The sequence below is a fragment of the Pundamilia nyererei genome, unplaced genomic scaffold (genome assembly GCF_000239375.1).
Source record: "Pundamilia nyererei isolate P.nyererei 1_Seehausen unplaced genomic scaffold, PunNye1.0 scaffold00027, whole genome shotgun sequence".
NCBI lineage: Eukaryota > Metazoa > Chordata > Actinopteri > Cichliformes > Cichlidae > Pundamilia > Pundamilia nyererei.
The window spans coordinates 778,269-798,153 of record NW_005187428.1 but is presented as its reverse complement, the minus strand read 5'-3'; the positions used below and the strand labels follow the sequence as shown (position 1 = coordinate 798,153).

At 39.9% G+C, this 19,885-nt stretch overlaps 2 protein-coding genes across 3 annotated transcripts in view; one reads left to right on the top strand and one right to left on the bottom strand.

Moving 5' to 3' along the window:
* Positions 1–1,941, top strand: part of parp16 (poly (ADP-ribose) polymerase family, member 16) — a 6,144-nt gene extending 4,203 nt beyond the window's left edge. The window contains exons 6-7 of the mRNA XM_005728027.1: positions 274–418; positions 1,246–1,941. Of these exons, the coding sequence (XP_005728084.1) occupies positions 274–418; positions 1,246–1,381 (281 nt within the window). The 3' untranslated portion in view covers positions 1,382–1,941. The remainder of the gene's footprint in view (positions 1–273; positions 419–1,245) is intronic.
* Positions 1,942–8,925: 6,984 nt separating this feature from the next.
* ctdspl2a (CTD (carboxy-terminal domain, RNA polymerase II, polypeptide A) small phosphatase like 2a) overlaps positions 8,926–19,885 on the bottom strand; it is a 12,759-nt gene continuing 1,799 nt past the window's right edge. For both annotated transcript variants that reach the window (XM_005728025.1, XM_005728026.2), the window contains exons 2-13: positions 19,109–19,320; positions 16,740–16,875; positions 16,426–16,572; positions 15,999–16,238; positions 15,763–15,856; positions 15,140–15,251; positions 14,938–15,024; positions 14,771–14,833; positions 14,594–14,673; positions 12,702–12,828; positions 12,467–12,562; positions 8,926–10,204 (exon numbers count right to left, since the gene is read on the bottom strand). In XM_005728025.1, the coding sequence (XP_005728082.1) occupies positions 10,139–10,204; positions 12,467–12,562; positions 12,702–12,828; positions 14,594–14,673; positions 14,771–14,833; positions 14,938–15,024; positions 15,140–15,251; positions 15,763–15,856; positions 15,999–16,238; positions 16,426–16,572; positions 16,740–16,875; positions 19,109–19,297 (1,437 nt within the window). In that variant the 5' untranslated portion in view covers positions 19,298–19,320 and the 3' untranslated portion in view covers positions 8,926–10,138. The remainder of the gene's footprint in view (positions 10,205–12,466; positions 12,563–12,701; positions 12,829–14,593; positions 14,674–14,770; positions 14,834–14,937; positions 15,025–15,139; positions 15,252–15,762; positions 15,857–15,998; positions 16,239–16,425; positions 16,573–16,739; positions 16,876–19,108; positions 19,321–19,885) is intronic.

Below are 19,885 nucleotides of genomic sequence, written 5' to 3'. Positions count from 1 at the left end.
CACCACCACCACCACCACCACCAAAAATACCAATTCAGGGAGTCACAAAGTACTGCAGAGAGTACTCGTGGCAGCGATAATGCTCTTATATGATGTAATATGACACGTTGTGGGTAAAAATAAAGTGGCCTACACTTTGTCTTGAATTTATTTCGGACCTTTATGCCTCTCAAAACACTCAGTAACTGCATAAATCTTTCCAGGAATGTTCTACCTGCTTATTGCTCTTTAAATCAGAACCTATTAAAGCCTTCCGCTCATTTTTCATTTCAGATTCTGAAGTTGTAGACCGCCAGCGCTCGAGGGCAAAGAACAGTGAAGGAGGGGATGTACCACATAAATACTTTGTAGTCACCAATAATCAGCTTTTACGAGTCAAGTACCTGCTTGTTTACTCTCAGCAGAGGCACCTGTCCAGGTAAGACTTTTCTGGGACAAATGATGCAGTTTGCTTTTGTGTACTGGTGAATAGGCAACATTAGACCTAAAAATGCTTTCATACAGAACAGGATTGGCTGACAAATCAGAAATTCAATGTGAAAGTTGTGGAAAGGTCACATTTATTTGAATGTCCTCCAGCACGCAGTCTCAGTAATCTGATTACAGCCCACTAAGAGCAAAGAAGAGAAGCAGAATACAATTTTTTAAACTTGTTTTTATCTATTTTACTCATTCATTTACTAATTCAGATTAAATAAAAGAGAGTATAGTGTTGAGTAGAGACAACTTTCCTTTGAAGAGTATCTGGGCTTGGCCTTAGAGTGAACTTCATTGTAGAGCTGCTACTCCTCCAGTTGATGTGGTGGATGCTTCCTGGGTGCCTCCTATGTGAGGTGTTTCAGGCATGTCTACCCAGGAGGCGATCCCAGGATGGACCCAGGACATTCTGGCAGTATTTTTTCTATTGGCTGTCTTGGGAATGCCACAGAGCTAGAGGAGGTGGCTGGACCAGGAGTGGTGTAGGCATCTCTTCTTAAACCCAGAGCTGGATGGACGCGAGTAGCCACTTGAAATAAAATAAAATAAAACAGGGTCCAGATCCAAGGTGTACTTTACCTCTTGCCCAATGTCAGATTGGCTCCAGCTCCGCTGTGACCCTCATTTAATGAGTGGTTAAGAGAACTGACAGATAAATAATCAATAGCATGAAAGAAAATGAAAATGTTTGCTTGTTTTCATCCCGAGGTTTGATAGCTCGCTCTTCTGTGCTGATGGTCACCGTGCTTTTCTGTTTTTCTTCCTCAGACATTCCCGCAGCCGCTCGTGGCTCCTCAGACACCATTTTGCCATCATGATGAGTCTCTACCTTCTGCTGCTCGTATTCATCGGTGCCTTAAACTCCAACACCTTTGTATCCTTTTGGAACAGACTATTCAGGTGAAACGACAACAGGACACATGGCATGGATGTTTCTAATCCACAGTGCCTTCCTGCCAAGATGTTGGCTGAAGGCATGAGAAGAAGAGTTTTATGCACCTTTCTACTGTTTTCTCTTATAGTTCTTTGCTTTGTTTGCAATATGTAATGTAATATAGTCATCATTACTGTAAATGCAAGATAACATATCGTTTCAGATGGGAATCTTGTTATGTATTGATTTTAATGAAATCTGTATGAAGATCTTTGTTGATTTTAAGACAATTGCAGTGTTGCTCCTTGAGTTTGAATGATTCAGTAAATAATCAGTTTTATAGTTAATCTCTGTTACTGTGTTGTTTCAGTCCTCCGAGGACACAACGACGGAGATCATCCTGTTTAAATAATCAGTGTGTTTTGGTTTTCTCTCTCTGGTTTGATGTGCAGCGAACTCCTCGTTAACTGAGCCATTATTATCACTAATCAGTTTTTCTGGCCTTATTGATAAACTGAAATTCCACTTTTAAATTCTTAAGATTGTCATTGTCTGTATTTTGGAAATTAATAAATTGGGATGTTTTTAAATCTTTTGTTTTTAAGTGTAGATCAAATATAGTGGTTTTTATTTTAATGTATACATTCGGTTTTGGGGACTGCGGCGTTGTAGTATGGATCAGTAGATATTCAGGGTTGTCATCTAAAACCACTGATCTCTGAATCATCAAAACATAAAAAAAAGGTACCTAACTCGTGGAATGACAGTTTCATGTCTACAGTAGCTAAAAACTTGGAATCTTTCGATATATGTTCTTAAAAATTTGAGGAAACTGGAGATGTGGATGACAAAAGAAGAAGTGGCAGACCTAAAAAACAAACAAACAAACCCTCTAATGCAGATGAACAGTATCTGAGAGTCATGTCCTTAAGAAATATGAAACAATTCCAGCAAAGACCAGACACAGGATCTGAGAGATGCAACTGGCCCTTCAGCTGATCCATCTACTGTTCATTGAAGCCTGATCAGAAATACTCTCAGTGGAAGGTTGGCTGTCATGAGGCCATTCTGAAGGAAGGAAAATGGGGACGTTAAATTACACAAGAGGTGGACTGAAAATCAGCGGCTTGGTTCAAATCATTGTCAGTATGTATGGAGGTCAGTAGAAAGGTACAACCGTGAGTTTCAGCTATCTGTAAGACACGGCAGCGGCTCTGTCACGGCTGCATTTCAGCCAGTGTTGTTGGAGGTCTTGTTAAAATTTCTAAATTGAAACCAGATTTGATCCACCATCTGGAGTGTGTCTCATTTCTTCAGCATGACATCGATCACAAACGCAGTGCCACTGCAGTAACAGCGCACCTGGATAGAAAAACGTACAATAAAGCACTATCAGTCATGGACTGAGCTAACTATAAAGGTGGCCCAGGAAATAATGACTTTTATTCCCTGTGTCTTGGTGCTGTACGTCTATGTATTTTTGCACATTTTGATAAATGATTGCACTTATGTCCCATATTGATAACAAAATATAAAAAAGTGAGGGGTGGCTCAAAATCTTTCACAGTGCACATGCTTTTTTTTCCATACAGCATAAAAAAAGTGTTAAAGCATCAGGTTAAAATGAATTTGAAATACTAACATCTCTAATGTAAACAGTGTTTACAGTGCGAGGCACCTCTTTCGAACAGTGCGTCGTTTCTATTGTTCTCAGCTTTTCGTGTTGCATTCAAACATGGGTTACCTCTAACAGGGGCAAATTTATTACTGCTGGCACATAGACAGTCCTCTTTTAACTGTGGTACTTTATCAGTAAGAAAAAAGTGAGAGTGATATATGGGTTTGATAACACAGGCGGCCTGCTTTGGTGACCGATCCTGTTTTCCTAATAGATACCCGATGTGCTGATGTGTGTGTATGAACAGCCCGAGAAACGCGCAAAAGAGAATTTTTTTGTTTGGTTTTGTGGAGCAACGATGTAAAGCAAGACTTTCGCTTAAATCGGGGTTCTCATTAAGAAATGAAGACAACCAGGAGAACACTTTGTGTCAATAAATAATTTCATTTACTCATAAATAAGCGATGGCACAGTGCTTTCAGTCTTAGTTTTCGTTTCCTCAGGTGTACTTGTTATGCTGCACAAATCTCTGTACTTTAATTAAACATCAGATATTATTCCGATGTCTCGTTACGTCACGGATGCAGCTTACTAACAAGTTTGAAAGAAGATGAAAGACATTGCAGGCCATTGTTTTGGTTTAAAAACCATTCCCGTCTTGCGAAATCCTTCAGATAAACTGCTTCTGTTCATCTGAAATGGCTCACATTTGAAGGCCACAGAACAAACTGCCCATTGTTGGTCCACACTTTATTCCCTTTATGTACAGGCTTCATTATTGCTGCCTCATAAACTGTCTGTTATTCAATAACCATCAACTGTGAGGGGGGCGGCAGCCGTAGAGGGAGCTCAACTTGTTTATCAGGAAAAAACTCCCAAAATGAGAAGCAATCAGAAGAGAGGGAATCTGTATTATTCCACTAAATGTTTGTGCCTCGCACTTTGTTTTCTTCATAAAAAAAATTCATGCTTTCACAATTTAATATTTCCCTGTAAAAGACGTGTATTGTGCAGGACTGAACTTGAGGCAGGTCTGCAGTCAGGTATGATGTTTGTTATCTTTGCCAACATTTGCTCCAAAACGCCAAAACCCTCACTTACAGATTGAGGGCAGAGCAGACCTGTCAGAGAGTACAATCAATCAATCAATATTTTTATTTCTATAGCACATTTAAAAAGGTCAGTGTCCATCAAAGTGCTTCCTACAAGGTAGCCAAGCAGATTACAACAAAAAGCAACAAAAACAGTTAAAACAATTATAGTTACAGTGACAGTTACAGTTACATAGCACAAATGCAGACCAGGTGGAAGTCCAAACTAATTTGCTTCAAAAGCTAGATGGAACAGGCGAGTTTTTAAGCGTGATTTAAACGTCCAACACAGTCCAGTGGATGGTTTTGCAAAGCAGGAAAATAATGATGTCTTATATAAAATGTTTTGCTATACATGATGCCTTGCTGCAAGCATTGCTACACACAAGTGAAAAGGTGTGGAAAGCATTCAAACACCTCAGAAACTTGTTTGATAAAGAAGTAAAATCTCTTTTTGTTGTTATTTTTGCTTTTATCTGTTGATTGCAATGTACATTCATTGCAATCATTAGGTATACTTGTTCAGCTGCTCGTTAACACCAATATCTAATCAGCCAATCACATGACACCAACCACATGGAGCAGGTTGTCTTTACCCTGCTTGGTCAAGATGACCTGCTGAAGTTCAAATCAAGCGTTAGAAGGAGGAAGTGAATTTGCTCTGAGTATCTCAGCGCTCGTATGGTAGGGTCAAAATTTGGCATAAACCTCACAAATAAATCATGAATCCATCCTGAGTTGGATCAACAGTTGAAGCTGGTGGTGATTTGATGTTTTCTCAGCACACTTTGAGCATTTTTAAATGCCATAGCCTACCAGGTACTCCTGCTGCTCATGTCCATCCCTTTATAATCACAGTGCACCAATCTCCTGATGGCTCTTTCCAACATAATAAAGCTCCGTTTCAGAAACCTCACATCATCTCAAACTGCTTAAGAGCATGACAATGAGTTCAGGAATAATTGCAGCATCTTGTCAAATCTGTGCTATAAAGAATTACATTGGTATTAACTAAAAGTGGGTCCAAAGCAGTATTAGTATAGTGTACCTAATAAAGTGGCTGGTCAGTATATTTTATGGCAGTAGACTGACTGATACAGATCTATCACATGTTTGTGGGCTCTTTTTATGCAGTGGATTTACTGGTCTGGCCAAAAACTGCAGGTTGTTTGTAAAGTATTGTGTTAGTTTGTGTTTTATAAATAATGTGTTTACTGCATTTGTATTTTATAGCTGAAACTGTAAGAATATGGATTAGAATATTCATTCACTGGTAATGATATCCAGTAATTTGAGATCTAATTAAATAATTGACACACAGGTGACAGAGAGAATCTGACATATGTTTACTTAGCAGGTAGGTTTTCATGTTGTGGTACATGAATTAAACACTTATGGTGACACACAAGTTCATATAAGATACAAGAAAACACGTAAAAACAAACAGTGATTATGCCAACTGTCTAACGTCATATAAAGCAATGCACATCACTGGACAGCATTAATTAACAGCTAGAGTAGTGCAGATCCAGCCTGGTAATCCCCATAAATAAATAGAGCAAAGTCAATACATGATGGTATAGAATTTAAAAAAGTAGAAGGTTTTAATCTTGATTTAAATTGCAGGGGGCGAAAAGTAATTGTAAGTAGTTTTGAGATATTCACAGGGTTTAAACATAGCTGCCTTTCTTCACATTTTGCTACAAGTGTTCCTCTTGGTTTCTTCTTAGCTGGATGAGCTCGGACAGTCCGGGATCAAGCACACAAAATGCCCTTCGCAGTTACTCTGCAAAGAGAAAAAAAGACCGTGTTGGATTCAGAGCGCAATGAAGAAAAAAAAAAAGAAAAAACAGGGAGAAGTTTGGTTTTTATTATTATTGTTTTTCCTTACCTGGAGGTTGTTGTGGCATATGGGACTGTGAGGTGCAGTCAGGTGATTGTGCACACACTTCCCAAAGTGTTGCAGACAGGTGGAATCGGACGGGGCGCAGGTCTGAGAGCACGATGGACGCCTCAGCAGCAGACAGCTGGAGCAGGACGTGTGCTGGCAGGAGCCCTGGCACTCTTTATTCTGCAGAGATGTAGACCTACAGACGAGGAAATTCTGATTATTGCTAAAAACAACAAAAACAACGTGGCATTAAGAGGATGGAGAGGGGGCTCACCTGGCAGAGCAGATTGCAGAGGGGTTGGCCTGGCAGTACTCCTTGGTGCACTCTGGTTGGCAGCTCTCTGCATCCAGCTGTTCAATCACTACACAGATTTAAAGAAATTACGAATGAGAGTCCCGCATTGTGGACTCCGACTTTAAAAAAAGACAGGAAAACTGTAAAAGGTCTGATATCGTATTGATAACGGTGACACTTCTTTTCATCGGGGACAGATAAGATGAGTAATTATGGCTGAGGAACCTTTGATTCAAAGGAAGCCTTGACCACACTATCAGTCTTCACAGCTCATAAACCAGATTTTACCGCACCAGCACCATTCCCACTACACAGACTTACAGTCAAAGAATCTCACCAAGTGCATTTTACGCGTTTAGAGAAGATTTTAGCGCCTTTGTAGTTCCCGCCAACTTTATTTCCAGAAGGAAGAGTTAAATATTGCATTCTTGCTTACAGAGCCTTCTTTTAATTAGCATGATGGTTTCTGTACATGTGAATAAATCAGAACAACTCGATAACTCTTTTGTGCTGCTGTAAAACTTTTCATTTCCCCACTATTGCATTTCACCAGTGATTAAAGCATCACCCGTGGATCTGATGCGCAGTGGCTGCTTGTCATCATTTTAGAGTAATGGTTACAATCTCACCTGCTTTGCAGATCCCTTTGCGTTCTGCGTCTGGTTTGGCAGCTGCTGAGTCCTGAAAAACGCACACCAGCCCCTCGTCGCACTTCCCCAGGTAGTCCCACGTCCCCCCGCAGGTCTCCCCCTCCGTCTTGGCGCACACGGGGCAGCATCCGCAGACACCCGTCGTCACGCCCCCTTTACACTGGAGCTTCAGCGCCCGCCGGGAAGAGCAGTGTATCCGCTCGCAGGGCGGGCACTGAAGGGCCCGAAGCTGCTGGGTGTCCACGGGGGACGCTTTCTCCAACCCGAACACCCCCAACAGCGCACTGAGAAATAGCAGCATCAGCATCGTTGATAGACCTGACGTTATCCTGAGGGGAGAGCGCCTGTCTGCACCTTTTATATCCCCGGGCACCCCGGCATTGTCACACCACATGCTTCGTAGTTTATGAGCCACAACCTCCTCCCACCACCACCAGCCAATAGATGGATGGATTTAGTCTAAAATATACGGTTAATTATCCCCACGTCTTATCTCCACGCTATCAACAGTGCGATTTTGTTTTGAAACAAGTCTTCCGTCCGAACATTGTTAGATAAACTCGGATGAAGGTGAATTCGGAGTCACATGACCTCTGAAAGGGCCAATTCGGTGTGCACCTGTAATCAGATAATGTCCCATTTCCCAAAAGAACAAAGGGTTTAACAAATCAGCAGGTTATCTCATCCGGACGCCTCACAAGGTTCTTAGCTGAATGAAAAATCTCGCAGGTTGTGTGCATGCCAGTAAAATATGGCCGCACTCACTGGGTGTCTGTCAGTTGACATTGCAGCTGCTGTATGTCATTTCTTTCCTTTTGAAGAGGGAAACATCTGCTTAAAAGTAGGACAAACTGCTGCAGAAACATACTTACTCCTCGGCAAGTCACAAAAAGGTAAATTGTTTTGTGTTATTGTAGTTTATGCTGCAGTTAACATATTAAAATTAGCCGCTTTGGATATTAAACCCGTTTTGCATTACTTTTTATTCAATTTTTGAATGAAAAAAAGGCCCACAATAACCCCAGCCACAAGAGATATTTAATGACTTTACTTTGAGGAAATGTTCTGTGTAAAATCCTGGAGGACAGAAAAGGATTTCTTTAGCTTTGGCTCTTAATATGCTCTATGTTCATTTGGATCCATACGAACTGTTAGTATGATGGTCCACAAACGAGAAACATAGCGAATTGGAAACACGTCCAGGTTTACTGAGTGCAGAGAAACAATTTAACAAAGGAAGATAAAACTACAATTTAAAAAAATATGAAGAGGCTAGACATAATGCACACAAGGTGCATTACAAAAGGAAGGTAAAGACCCTACAGTAATGCAGATAAAACCCCAGCAATCAGATGACCCCCCTATGAGCAAGCATTTGGAAACAGTGGGAAGGGAAAAAAAATCCCTTCTAACAAGAAGAAACCTCTGGCAGAACCAGGATCGGGGAGGGGTGGCCATCTGAGAGACCAGTTGGGGAGGAAGACAGGACAAAAGTGAAAGAGAGCCACAGGTTTATTATTTTTAATAATACTAATAATTTTATTCTTCCTCTTTAAATAATACGCCAGCTAGCTAACGTTAGCTGCTATTTCTCTCACTTAATTTTAAATTATTCAATTAAATCTTTTTACACATTAGTCCTCATGTCCTACTGCTTAGTCGTTGACATAGCCAAAGGAGAGAAGCCCATATAGGATAAATATGCCCCGTCTAGTCCCCATAACCTTCAAAAACATTAAAGGTTATGTCATCTGATGAGGTCTAGGAAACAAAATAAAGTTTAAATAACAAATAAAAAAAAAGACAGTTTTAAGTATCAAAATGATGCTTTGATCAGAAAAAGCAAACCAAAGAACTCCTGCTCCTCTTTCCTGTTGCACTGATCCCAGAGGAGCATCTCCACATTCACTCGTCCACCTCTGTATCAATTTGCATAATCCTGCAAGCTGTCTTCACTTTAAAAATAAATCTTAAAAAAAAAGTGTTGCTGAACAAACTAAAATTACAGTTACTGCTAGGAAGCCTTGTGTCGTATAAAAATGTATTTATTTTCAAGGAAACCATTGAGTAACACTGAATACACCAGGAGTGATCATTCAATAAGTCAATAAAACTCGTGACTCCTACATCAAAGATCCCACATACAAGACGTCTTGGAAAAGAAGATTCAAAGCAAACATGTTGGCAATTTGCTGGTGCTACAATTTCATTTTCCCCCCACATAACAAATTTAGGCGATACAGACCTGTGTAGAAAAGTGACAAGAGTTTACATCAACTTACAAAGGGCTGGATGTCAAAGTGCAAGATGCCTGAACCCCACCCTCCCACCCACCCCTCCTGTCAAAGAGGACGATCAAAATGTCGCAACCAGAAGCGGACTCTTAAATAAAAATCTCCAAAATTAAGATTCGGCCATTATGGGTTGGTATTCATTTGAGACCCTAGTCTATCTTACATTTCATAGCTTTAAAATATTATTTCAGAAACATTTTTCCTCCCAAAGACACTCATTTCTTTTCTTCTTCCTTTTTTTTTTTTTTCTTTAAACTGCACCTTATAAGAGACGACTGCATGTAATGGAGTAAAGCATCACAGGAATTATGCAGGCATACAACAGAAAAGCAGCTGCTTATCAACAAGTTCAAACAAAACAACATTTTATCAGTTAAAAAAGAAAAAAGCAACCGAGTCAGAGAACATACTAAAATCTGAAGTGAAACTAAAAGGACTTAAAAACCTCAAGAGAAAAACAAACAAACAAAAAAACAAAACAATTATGTACATATATTTACAGGCAAATAGAGTGAATATTTTACAGGTTTGACTGGCCACTGGAGGTCAGGAGGAAACCAACAATGTCCTTGTAATCCAACACTGTGACATTCAGTTTTGTCAAATGACAAAATACCTTCCAGGAGGCCGTCTGCAAGGTCGCACTGAAAACAAGTGAGCTAAGAAACCTCTGCTCTGAGTCTGCCTTCACTGTGTGTGTGTGTGTGTGTGTGTGTGTGTGTGTGTGTGTGTGTGTGTGTGTGTGTGTATAAACATCCAGGACTTTTTTGTGGACTCGAGCATAATTTTCATTTTTTCTTTTTTTGTACGACTTAAAAAAATTATAATAATGGCAATGTTGTGTATGTAACACTGCCATTCAGAGCTGAATCCACTGAAGACATCCTTCTATGAGTCCATTTGTTTTTTCCTTCTTCCACTGCAATCTTGTAAATGAACATTAGCACCTCAGTCTGGAGGGAGGAGGTCGTGCAAACGAAACCGCTCTCGGATGTGCGGTCTGACGTCTTCATTCTGGGACGAGACAGACAAGGTGAGACTGATTTAAAAACTGTAGATTATTAAAATTTCATTTTGATCACACATTCAGGATGTCTTCTTCTCTGCACGAGAAACAAGTAAAGACAAACTTTCACTAAATGCAATGTGTTTAGAGCTGGGCTGCTAATATTTTCAGTTGATACTGATATCACGTTAAAATTAAAATCCCTACTTCCGTAAAGTTCAAAGGTTCCCTTTTACACCAAAATGAGATGTTAAAATTTACGATTGAGCCGTTGAACATGATAAATGCGCTGCTACATTGTGCAATTGTATTTTAAATATGTGACATGGGTTTTCTGACAAGGAAAAACCTTCAAGTGTTACAGAAGAACAAAAACGAACTGCAACACTAAATTCTTTGGTCAGGTCCAAAAAAATAAAGCAGCTATTACAACAAAAAATGTAATAAATACAGTATAGAGGTAAAGCATTTTAACTCCACAAACCGAAAATACTAAACGTATCAGTACAAATTTTTAAAAACTTTCAAATATACATAAAAGGAGAACATAAGCAAAACTAACACTCAATTGTGTTCTACTTTTGTATCAATGGGAGTCTCAGTCATGGATGTCTGTGAAGGTTCTCAGTCATCCAGGTCATTGTAGTCTAAGGAGCTTGGAAAGAAAAAGGCGTCTGGAGTTCTTTAAGTTGCTTGAAGACGTTTCACCTCTCATCCAAGAAGCTTCTTCAGTTCTAGGGTCAAATGGTGGAGAGTCCCAGATTTAAGCCCTGTGGGAGTGTCCCCCTGAAGAGGGACAATGGACCCCCTAATGAGACGCCAGACGCTTTAATGCCCACTCACAGCCTGGGCCATCTGACCTCAGTAAATTACAGGATAAGGTGGGGCTAGGTGAAACGTCTTCAAGCAACTTAAAGAAGTCCAGACACTTTTTTCTTTCCAAGCTCCTTAGACCTCAGTCATGGATCAGATGTGTGACTCGTTCCACCACTAATCCGCTGTGGTAGTAAAAAGCTGTTCATCTCTCCCTCTTCTCTCCACATGTAGCAGGATAAAGTCGTCTGAGAGAAACGTTTATAGCCACGAAGTTAGTAACAGGCTCAGTTTCTCTAATCAGCTTCTTAAATCTGACATTTTTGACTCTGCTTACTGGCATCATGCCTTGTCACCTGGCCTTTGTGGAAACCTGCTTTCAACACAGTTTGCAGTGTTGGAGCGAACGCTACTCTATTCTGAGTTTTCATTTTCTGTTGCCATGTCGTCTTTTACCTTGCCCGAGCTTTTAGCGCAATGCGTGTAGCAGCCCAAATATAAGCTCATGTGCTGCTGCCGGCTGTCTCTCCTACCCCGTGTACGTCAACCCAACCTGTGTGGCTTTGATGTTATTCTACCCACATGACTGTCTTGGCACTACTTATTGTCAATGGCCTTTTGTGTTGTCCGTCAAAACATGGATGGAGTGAGCTCTATCAATTTTATACCGACCATGTTTGATATCACTATTGAGTAAACCTTTTGCATGATAATGTTATCGTTTTATTGCCCAGCTCTAATCATGATATTACTGAGCATGTCAATCCAGCAGAGTTAATGTTACACAGTGCTGTGTTAATAGCAATGTTTGCCTCTCACGTCCGTCTTCCTCTGCTTTACTCACATTACCTAAAACTTCTCTGCACCATTTTACTTTCTGCTCTTTTTTGGTTGCACTTCCTCTCAGACCACCTTCTCTTTGCTGACTGGGTTTATACACTTACAAAGCTTTGAAAAAAAAATCTAATATTAAAATGTGAGCGTTGTTGACTGAGTTGACACTTCCCTTTTTTGTGGTTAAATGCATTGGTCACAAAACTAAACCTGGCACCAAATTAAGCCATTGACAGCTGACTGACAGCTGTTATCTAACCAAGAGTTAGACTACAGCTTTCTAGCCAATCAAAATTTGCGATTTCAGCAGCCATACGCAGCATTTTGTTGGTACAGTGCAGTGGTTTTCAAACCATGAACCAATGCAGATATACAGACTGAAACTCAGTTAAATGAATCAGTAGCAAAGTAAGAAACTTAACTGGTTTGTTTAAATAATTTACACATATTTGTTTATATGTTCTCTATTAGCAACACTAAATATAAAACTGGTAAGTTTATTACACAGCTAACTCTGCGTGTGGTGAAGAGTGGGTGGAACAGTGACAGCAGACTGCCAGCTGTGGTTATTTTCCACTGGTGTGAATGCACAGATGCAAATATTTACAAGTCCAAGTACATACCAGCTCCACAAGTTTCTCGAGGAAAGGAATAAGCTTTAGAAGCTCGTTGTCATTTCTATCCACAAACCAGCTCTCAATGGGGATTCCATTGGAAAGCTGAAAGAAACAAAAACGCGTGTTTAGATCAATGTGACACAAAATCATGGATAAAAGTGCAGTTTAAAATGAATTCATTCATTTAAAAAAAACAAATAAACAACTAATAATAAAATAATTTCTGGTGTAAGAACTTTACCTGATAAGCAAAGGCTTGGGGTGAGTTGTCGATTATTACAGTTTTGGAAAGATCCCGCCCGAGAATGTTTAGGTCTTTAATGTAATTTCCTTGAACGCACACACAGTGCTCACGAAATAGTCTATGTCTAAAAGAAAGAAAGCAAAAAAGAAAAATGCAGCATGACAGATTTATTCCGAGAAAATAACACCAAAGGAAGAAGAGCTCTGGTGAAGTTAATGATGCTTACAGAAAAATTCAAAGGGTCAAATGATTTACACTGTGCATTTGTCCCGAGGTTGGCGGTAAGGTGACAGAAGGAAAAGAAATTAATAAATGTTTCATGAAAAAAAACAAATGCAAGCGTCCCGACAGGCATTTCAGATTGGTTTGTTTGAAACAATGAAAAGGGAGTGAATGGTGCTTTCAGAATAATATATTCATGAAACACTGGACACGCTGAGAGGACCAAATCAGTAATGCTGGTTGTGCTTGAATGAGTGAGAAAAATGATATACGCTGCATGTTTATGTGCAAGTGATGACCTTCAAACATTAATCATAAATAAATAAATGAATGACACCCACCATCAGTTTGCCAAAATACCAATGCAAGGTGGGTATGACTGGGAAACTGCATGCTTACTGGCTAACAACTCGTGATTGACAAGACACTATTTTGATACATAATATTTGCAAAAAAGAGATTTAGTCCAAGCAAGTCCAGCAATAGCAAAATGGTGAAAAGTGCAACACTAACTAGAATTGGAGAAAGTCTTTAAAATATGATTTGTGGCTCAGTGCTACAGGCAACATTGCCTTCAAACTTTTATTTTGAAGGCAACATGATCTCAATTTCTGGTTTGTGTTACACTTTTCACAGCTTCACTACAGCCAGCAGAGCTGCTGAACAGCATTTGTAGAGAGGTCCATAACTTCCATGCAAACTACAACTGCAGCTGCCAAAGCAATCACAAAGAGGGTTTTGCCAATCAGTTGGGGAATGCACATTTATGCTAGCAACAGGTTGTTGCCAGGGAGTTACTAACCACTCTGCAAACCTGTGTGACTGGACCTTAAGCAACTGTTTTTCCAGCGACTACCAGCAACCCCAATAATCACTTGCAACTCAATTGCGGCCAGAACACTAGTCTTGGTCTGTTGGGCGCTAGCTTCTTCCATCTTCTCGGTTTGGAGTTCGTTGCTAACATCGTCATCTGATACATCCTTTCTGGCTTTTTTAGGTTTAGGTCCATGTTTAATCAGCATCCTGACTGGCTGGGTCGGAGCAAGTGCTAATAAAAGAGTGGCTTTAGCTGCGGTGTAGGTGCAATTAGAGGATGTAAAGATCGGAGCTCAAAGTTTTGCTGCCGTTCAGATACACGAAACAGCCAGAAGCCTTACTAGTTGGGGAATACTGATTTTTTTCCCCTCATGACTCTCCAGAGCTGTGCATAGGCTCTGCTTAGGAGCGACACACAACCAAGCTGGTTGCCTGATAAACTGAACCTCTTCTAAACAACAACGGAGCTTGCTGAGAAGTCCAAACACAAATCTTCAAAGGATTTGTTTACAAAATCAACACAATCAGGAAGGGGGAGGAGCTTTAGTGCTTTTCCAGTAAAGAAAACCTGCTGTTAGTTTTACTGGAAAAGGAAACACGAAGAACTTGAATACTGGATAGTACACCTGGTATAAAAATCAAGGAAGTTCCTTTTTTTTTTCCTGTGTCAAGAGCGATATTTTAAATGTTCATCTTGGATCTTCTCCTAGGGATGACTACAGAATAAAGCTGGTGAACTCTGATGGAATGAATACAGGTTTGTATCCTGTTCATTTCCTCTCTTACTCTACAGCTAACAGACATCTTACAAAGCAGGCAGAGTTCATCTTTGGATGCACGTTCCCACTGACCTTACTAACTGTTTTTTCGGATCCAGGATGTTGAGCAACTTGTCAGCATAGACCTTCTTTGAAGCAGTGAAGAGAATAATCTGAAATTTTAATGGACAGCAATAAATGACTAATACTGAATCTGAGAGGAGGCCAGACTAAACAAACGTATGCACTCTAACAAAAGATGCCTCTTACCTCGTACAACTGAGACATGCGCTCGAGAAACTCTCTGAAAAAGGGCCTCAACCGAACATACACCTGCAGGTTTAAAAAAAAAAAAAAAATAGATCAAGAGACAGAAGGTTTAGGAACAGCCATAAAAAGTGAGTCTCTTAAACTGGGGAATGATGCTGAACCTGTACCTGGTATATTACATCTTGAAAAAGCACGGGGAATGTCAGAGCTGCATCTTCGAGCTCATTCAAACTACAATGAACCAGAGTTTCATCCTGGAAGCAAGAGAAGAAAAAAACAAATTATTTTTATTTTATTGTTGTCTTTAATTTGAGTCTTTTTTTTTATTTTAATTTGAGATTTAAGCATAAGGGACATTTTGCTGCTTACCAGATCAAGGACAAGAGAAAACTCTGGTGTGCTGCGTGTTTTTAAAGGCAGGGCCGGTTTGCGTGTTAACTGCTCTTCTGTCAGCGGAGGCACGTGCTTGATGAAGAAGTACCTCGAATTTAAAGAAACCAAAAGGAAATATATCAACAGTCAAAAATCACAAGTATTTAAATGTCCCAGTTGAACCTTTGATAGTAATATAACTTATTTACTGTTTCTTTTATAGATGTTGGATAAAAAAAATAAAGGAAAACAAAGAGAATATTTAATCTTCACTGGGGGAAATCGGGGATGAGCAAACAGTATCCTCCAGTGAAGTAAACGCAGAGCGATGCACAGACTTAAAAGTGTGGTTTTGCTGCCACCTGGTGGCTGAAGGTTTCACAACAAGCTCAACACCAGCATACAAAGTCACCTTGAATGTGATTTCAAGTGGAATCACACCACAAAACTCAACAAAGACAGGGTTTGCTGCGCAAAGTGCAAGCTCAAATTTAACAACAATGCAGCACTTATTCTATTAGCACCAAGTCTATTAATGTTTACTTAATTAACACTGAAAGGATTTATATTAAATTTAGAGTTTGTTTTAAAAAAAGAAAAAAAAAATTTGATTAACTTACGGGTCGAAAACTTCCCAGTCCTCATCGTATGAGGGTTCTGCTGGAACTGCAGGTAATGAGTGTGGATAGCTGCCATCTGGCATACACCCAGGAGCTGACAGAGACACATAAGATTTAAGAGAAATTCAAATGCAATGATTCTGAGAAATAACAAGCCTCTACTGTGAAGTTGTCCTTGTTTATGTGAATTAAGTTTTAAATTCAAGGAGGATTAGGCCTAACGTGCGTGGTCGTACCTGTTAACGGGGGCATGTCAGTTTCAGTGACGATCTCTCCTTCTTCTATGGTTGTATCGGAGGTAATGTGGAGCCTCTGTGGTAAAATCGGAGCAGTGTGACACGGAGCGATGCCCTCGGTGGATGTGAGGGTGGATGTGAGAGTGCTGCTCGGCATCTCTTCAGCCTGCTCGATGTCCAGCTGTTTCATGATTTCCTCTGCCTCCATGGCTTGGCCGGGAGAATCAGAGCCAGGAGTGGCTTAACAGAGGGAATACAAATAAGATGTGGCTTTCAGTCATATATTGCTGGTTCTTCAGAAAAAACCCCTAAAACCATTCAGTTTATGATATTTCAGCATGATTGTTTGTTATCATTTATTTATTATTTATTAATTCAGCCTAAATTACCTGTGGATCGGCTACAGAATACTTGTGGACTTTCTTACCAGTTTTAGTTGCTGGTGAGAAAAAGTTGAAGACTGGGGAGAAGATGGTTCCAAGGAGGGTGGTGCGTGCTGGGCTGCTCGTTGAGTCGACAGGGGCCTCCAGTTTACCGTTTGGTTTAATTGGTTTACTATGGCAGGTCATGGTGTCTTTTGAAGAAGAGAAAAAAAAAAGGAGGGGGAAAAAGGACATGGTTTTAGTTTGTTGACACTATTGTAAATTTTTTAGGGTTCTTAAGACAGCTATAAAACTGCAGAATATACATGAAAGATATGTGAATTGTTATGGTCAGCTTCTATAGACTGGTCTGTCATACCTTTATTTGGACTTTTCCGGCAAACTCTGGATACGGATTTATTAGAGAGGCCTCTAGTCTGTGGTGTTGAAGTAATGAGATCACCGTCGGGATTACAATCAATACGACTCCGCTTGGCAGGAATATCCTGCTCCACCTAAAAAGAAATGACACACACAGTTACAAATGTACATAATTTACATTTTTCCACAGCTTTAACTTCTTCAGTGTGCAAATCGCTAACATGTTGCAATGCAAAATATATTTAGCAGCACTGAAAGCAGTTGCCATGACATTACCACAGAAAGCGCATCTTTAATTTCTCAATGTGGATGTTTTACAAGCATGTGATGACATTTGATTAAAAATGTGACTTCTGTTCTGGGGCGGAACGGTGCTCAGTGGTTAGCACTGCCACCTCGTAACAAGAAGGTTCTAGATTTGAATCCACTGGCCGCCCGGGGCCTTTTCTGTGTCTGCGTGGGCTCTCTCGGGGTACTCTAGCCTCCCCCCACAATCCAAAAACATTCATGTTAGGTTAAATGGTGATTCCAAATTGGCTGCAGGTTTGAGTGTGACGGTCAATGGTTGTGTGGGTCAACCCTGCAATAGACAGGCAACCTGTCGAGAGTACACTCCATCTCTACCCCATGACCTCTACGATAGCCTCAAGTCTGCCTCACCACTATGAATCAAATAAATGGAAGAAAACTGAAGGATGATCTGTTAAAAGTCAGTGCACTGACATACCTCACTAACCCACTAAACTTGCTTTGTAGTACCCCTCTAAGGACATAACAATGATAACAATACTGGCAGCTGCCAGTGCTACCCCTCGGCTTCCTAGTAGATGCACTTATAAATTAAACTCCCAGTGACCTCTGACCTTGAGATCACTGAAATTCAAACATAGTAGATGCACCTATGGTATGAATGGCACATTATCAAGTTATCACTTTCACAAACCTGCGTGAGCACATGCCACACACAGAGTTTTGTCTGCCAAGTAGGGAGACAACAAAACCCCATGGACCTTTTTATGGCTGAGGGGTAAAAACAGAGTGTGCAAAGTGCTTTGACTGACAGGCAAAAGGAGAACACTCAACTCAATGCAACTTGTTAAGTCAAACTGTCCCAACACCACTAAATGAAGCCCTCCTTTGAAATGAATGTGTGACATTGTCACTGCATTTGCATGCAGCTGGTGATGCAGAAAATGTCTACATGTTTTTTTTTACATTCTGTTCTACCTGTTTTACACTGCTGGAACTTCAGTTACTAAAACACAGACCAGAAAACTGATTATGGTTACATTATTAGGCCGTTTATCAAACAGGATATCTATTCAATCAATAAAATTGATTTCACTTTAATCTGGTGGCAAACTAAACTGATTTCCAAGTCTAATTTATTAGGTTGTGAGACAGAGTCAGAGTCAAACACACAGAGTAACCTCTAATGCTTTAATAGATGCATTTTAAAGGTTTCAAGCTCTAATGTGTGGCTGCTTGGTCGGAAATAAAAAAACAGCAAAGATATTAACATGTTGACTTTACTCCACAGTATGCTAATAATGATCATGAAACTCAGTAGATCTGGGGATTTTCTGCAGCATTGCATTTTCTTGTATTCCTGTAAGCAGCAGTGTTGCATTTTACTGTGATATTTTCATGTTTTTTTACAGAGTAAAATGTCTCTGATTGGAATGAGTGGTGCTAAATCGAACCATTTTTGTGCAGAAGAGTCAAACGATGTGGGCAAACGCCGCCCCTTTTACGTGAGCGTGCAAGCAGAAAGCTTAAGTTTATCTCTGATTGGGGTTTAAGGTATTGTTAAGCCAGCAGACACAAAGAAAACCTGGCTGTGTAGAACTAATATACACCTTAGGATGCATTAGTGTATGTGTTTATTAAGGCTGACATGCCTGCATAGCATGAACGCTGTGCTTGTATTATAATCCCTATTCTGAACTTTTTAGATCTTGCCCCTGACATTCATCACCTGTGTTATATTAACAAAAATTTACAATGAAAACTAAAAAAAACAAATAAAAACCAAGCAAACTAGCACTATGTGGAAACTGTAAAACTAAACAACGTGGAAAAAATTAACGAACCCACTGAAGCCTATAGGAGGTTTCGGCAGTCTAAGACAAAAATATCTAACTTTTGTGTGGACATCAGTAATTTGAGTCAGACTTAAAATAATTGTAAACCTGCTGTTTCGATGTCTAAAAACACTACTAACAGTTACATGCGTGACACAGCTTCCCTTTATCAGCTTTTTGGTTTGTTTTTTTAAGTAGCTGTGTGTGTTCTTGCGCCGTACTATGAAGCACAGAATGAAGCACATAAAACAAAAAAAAAAGAAAAAAAAAAAGCTGTGTTTACCTTGACTGCATTTCCACGAATGAATTTCTTGATAGTGGAGAACAGGCCTGTCTCATTCTTCTGCATTTTGCCTCGACCTCTCACCGGCGATGGCTCCACTTCACAGTGTTTCCTTTTGGCCTGGGACGGGTGGGTTTGATGGCCTACGCTCGGCTGCTGAGGAGCTTTACGCACTCTCAGCTTCATCATGTACCAACGTCACATAGAAAAATCTGACAAGGAAGGAAAAGATGGAGTTAAGTCGACTGAGCGGTTTTGACACTGCACTTCAAACACAAAGGGTAGACACTCAATCCTTTGTGTTATAACAGTAAACACAATCCATCCATAAATGGTAAAAAAAATAAAATAAAATAAAAATAAAAAGTGTGCTTTGCCGCTCTGACAGGAATCGTGCATGTCCCCATTACTTATGACCAAAAATGCAAGTTACACTCAAGTACATGAAACTCTACCCCCCCAAGAAAACCCCCTCAAAAACCCTAGACTGTGATAAAAACATAAAAATTATCACTATTTTAATTGTTTTTTTAATTTGTAAAAAAGGTGTTTTAATTTACTTGAGTATCAAAAGGGCTTTTGTTTACCAAAAGGTCAGAAACAGCAGGAAATTGCACAAGTTCCTCTCCAACCATGTGCCTAAAAATCCTGATAGGTTTTCAGATCTGCTGCCCAGCCAATATCATACAAGACAAGACTTTTTACATAAACACAAAGCAAACATTTCTTATCCTGACAAGGACTTGTGCTGAGCAGGATATAGCAACTTCTCTCTTC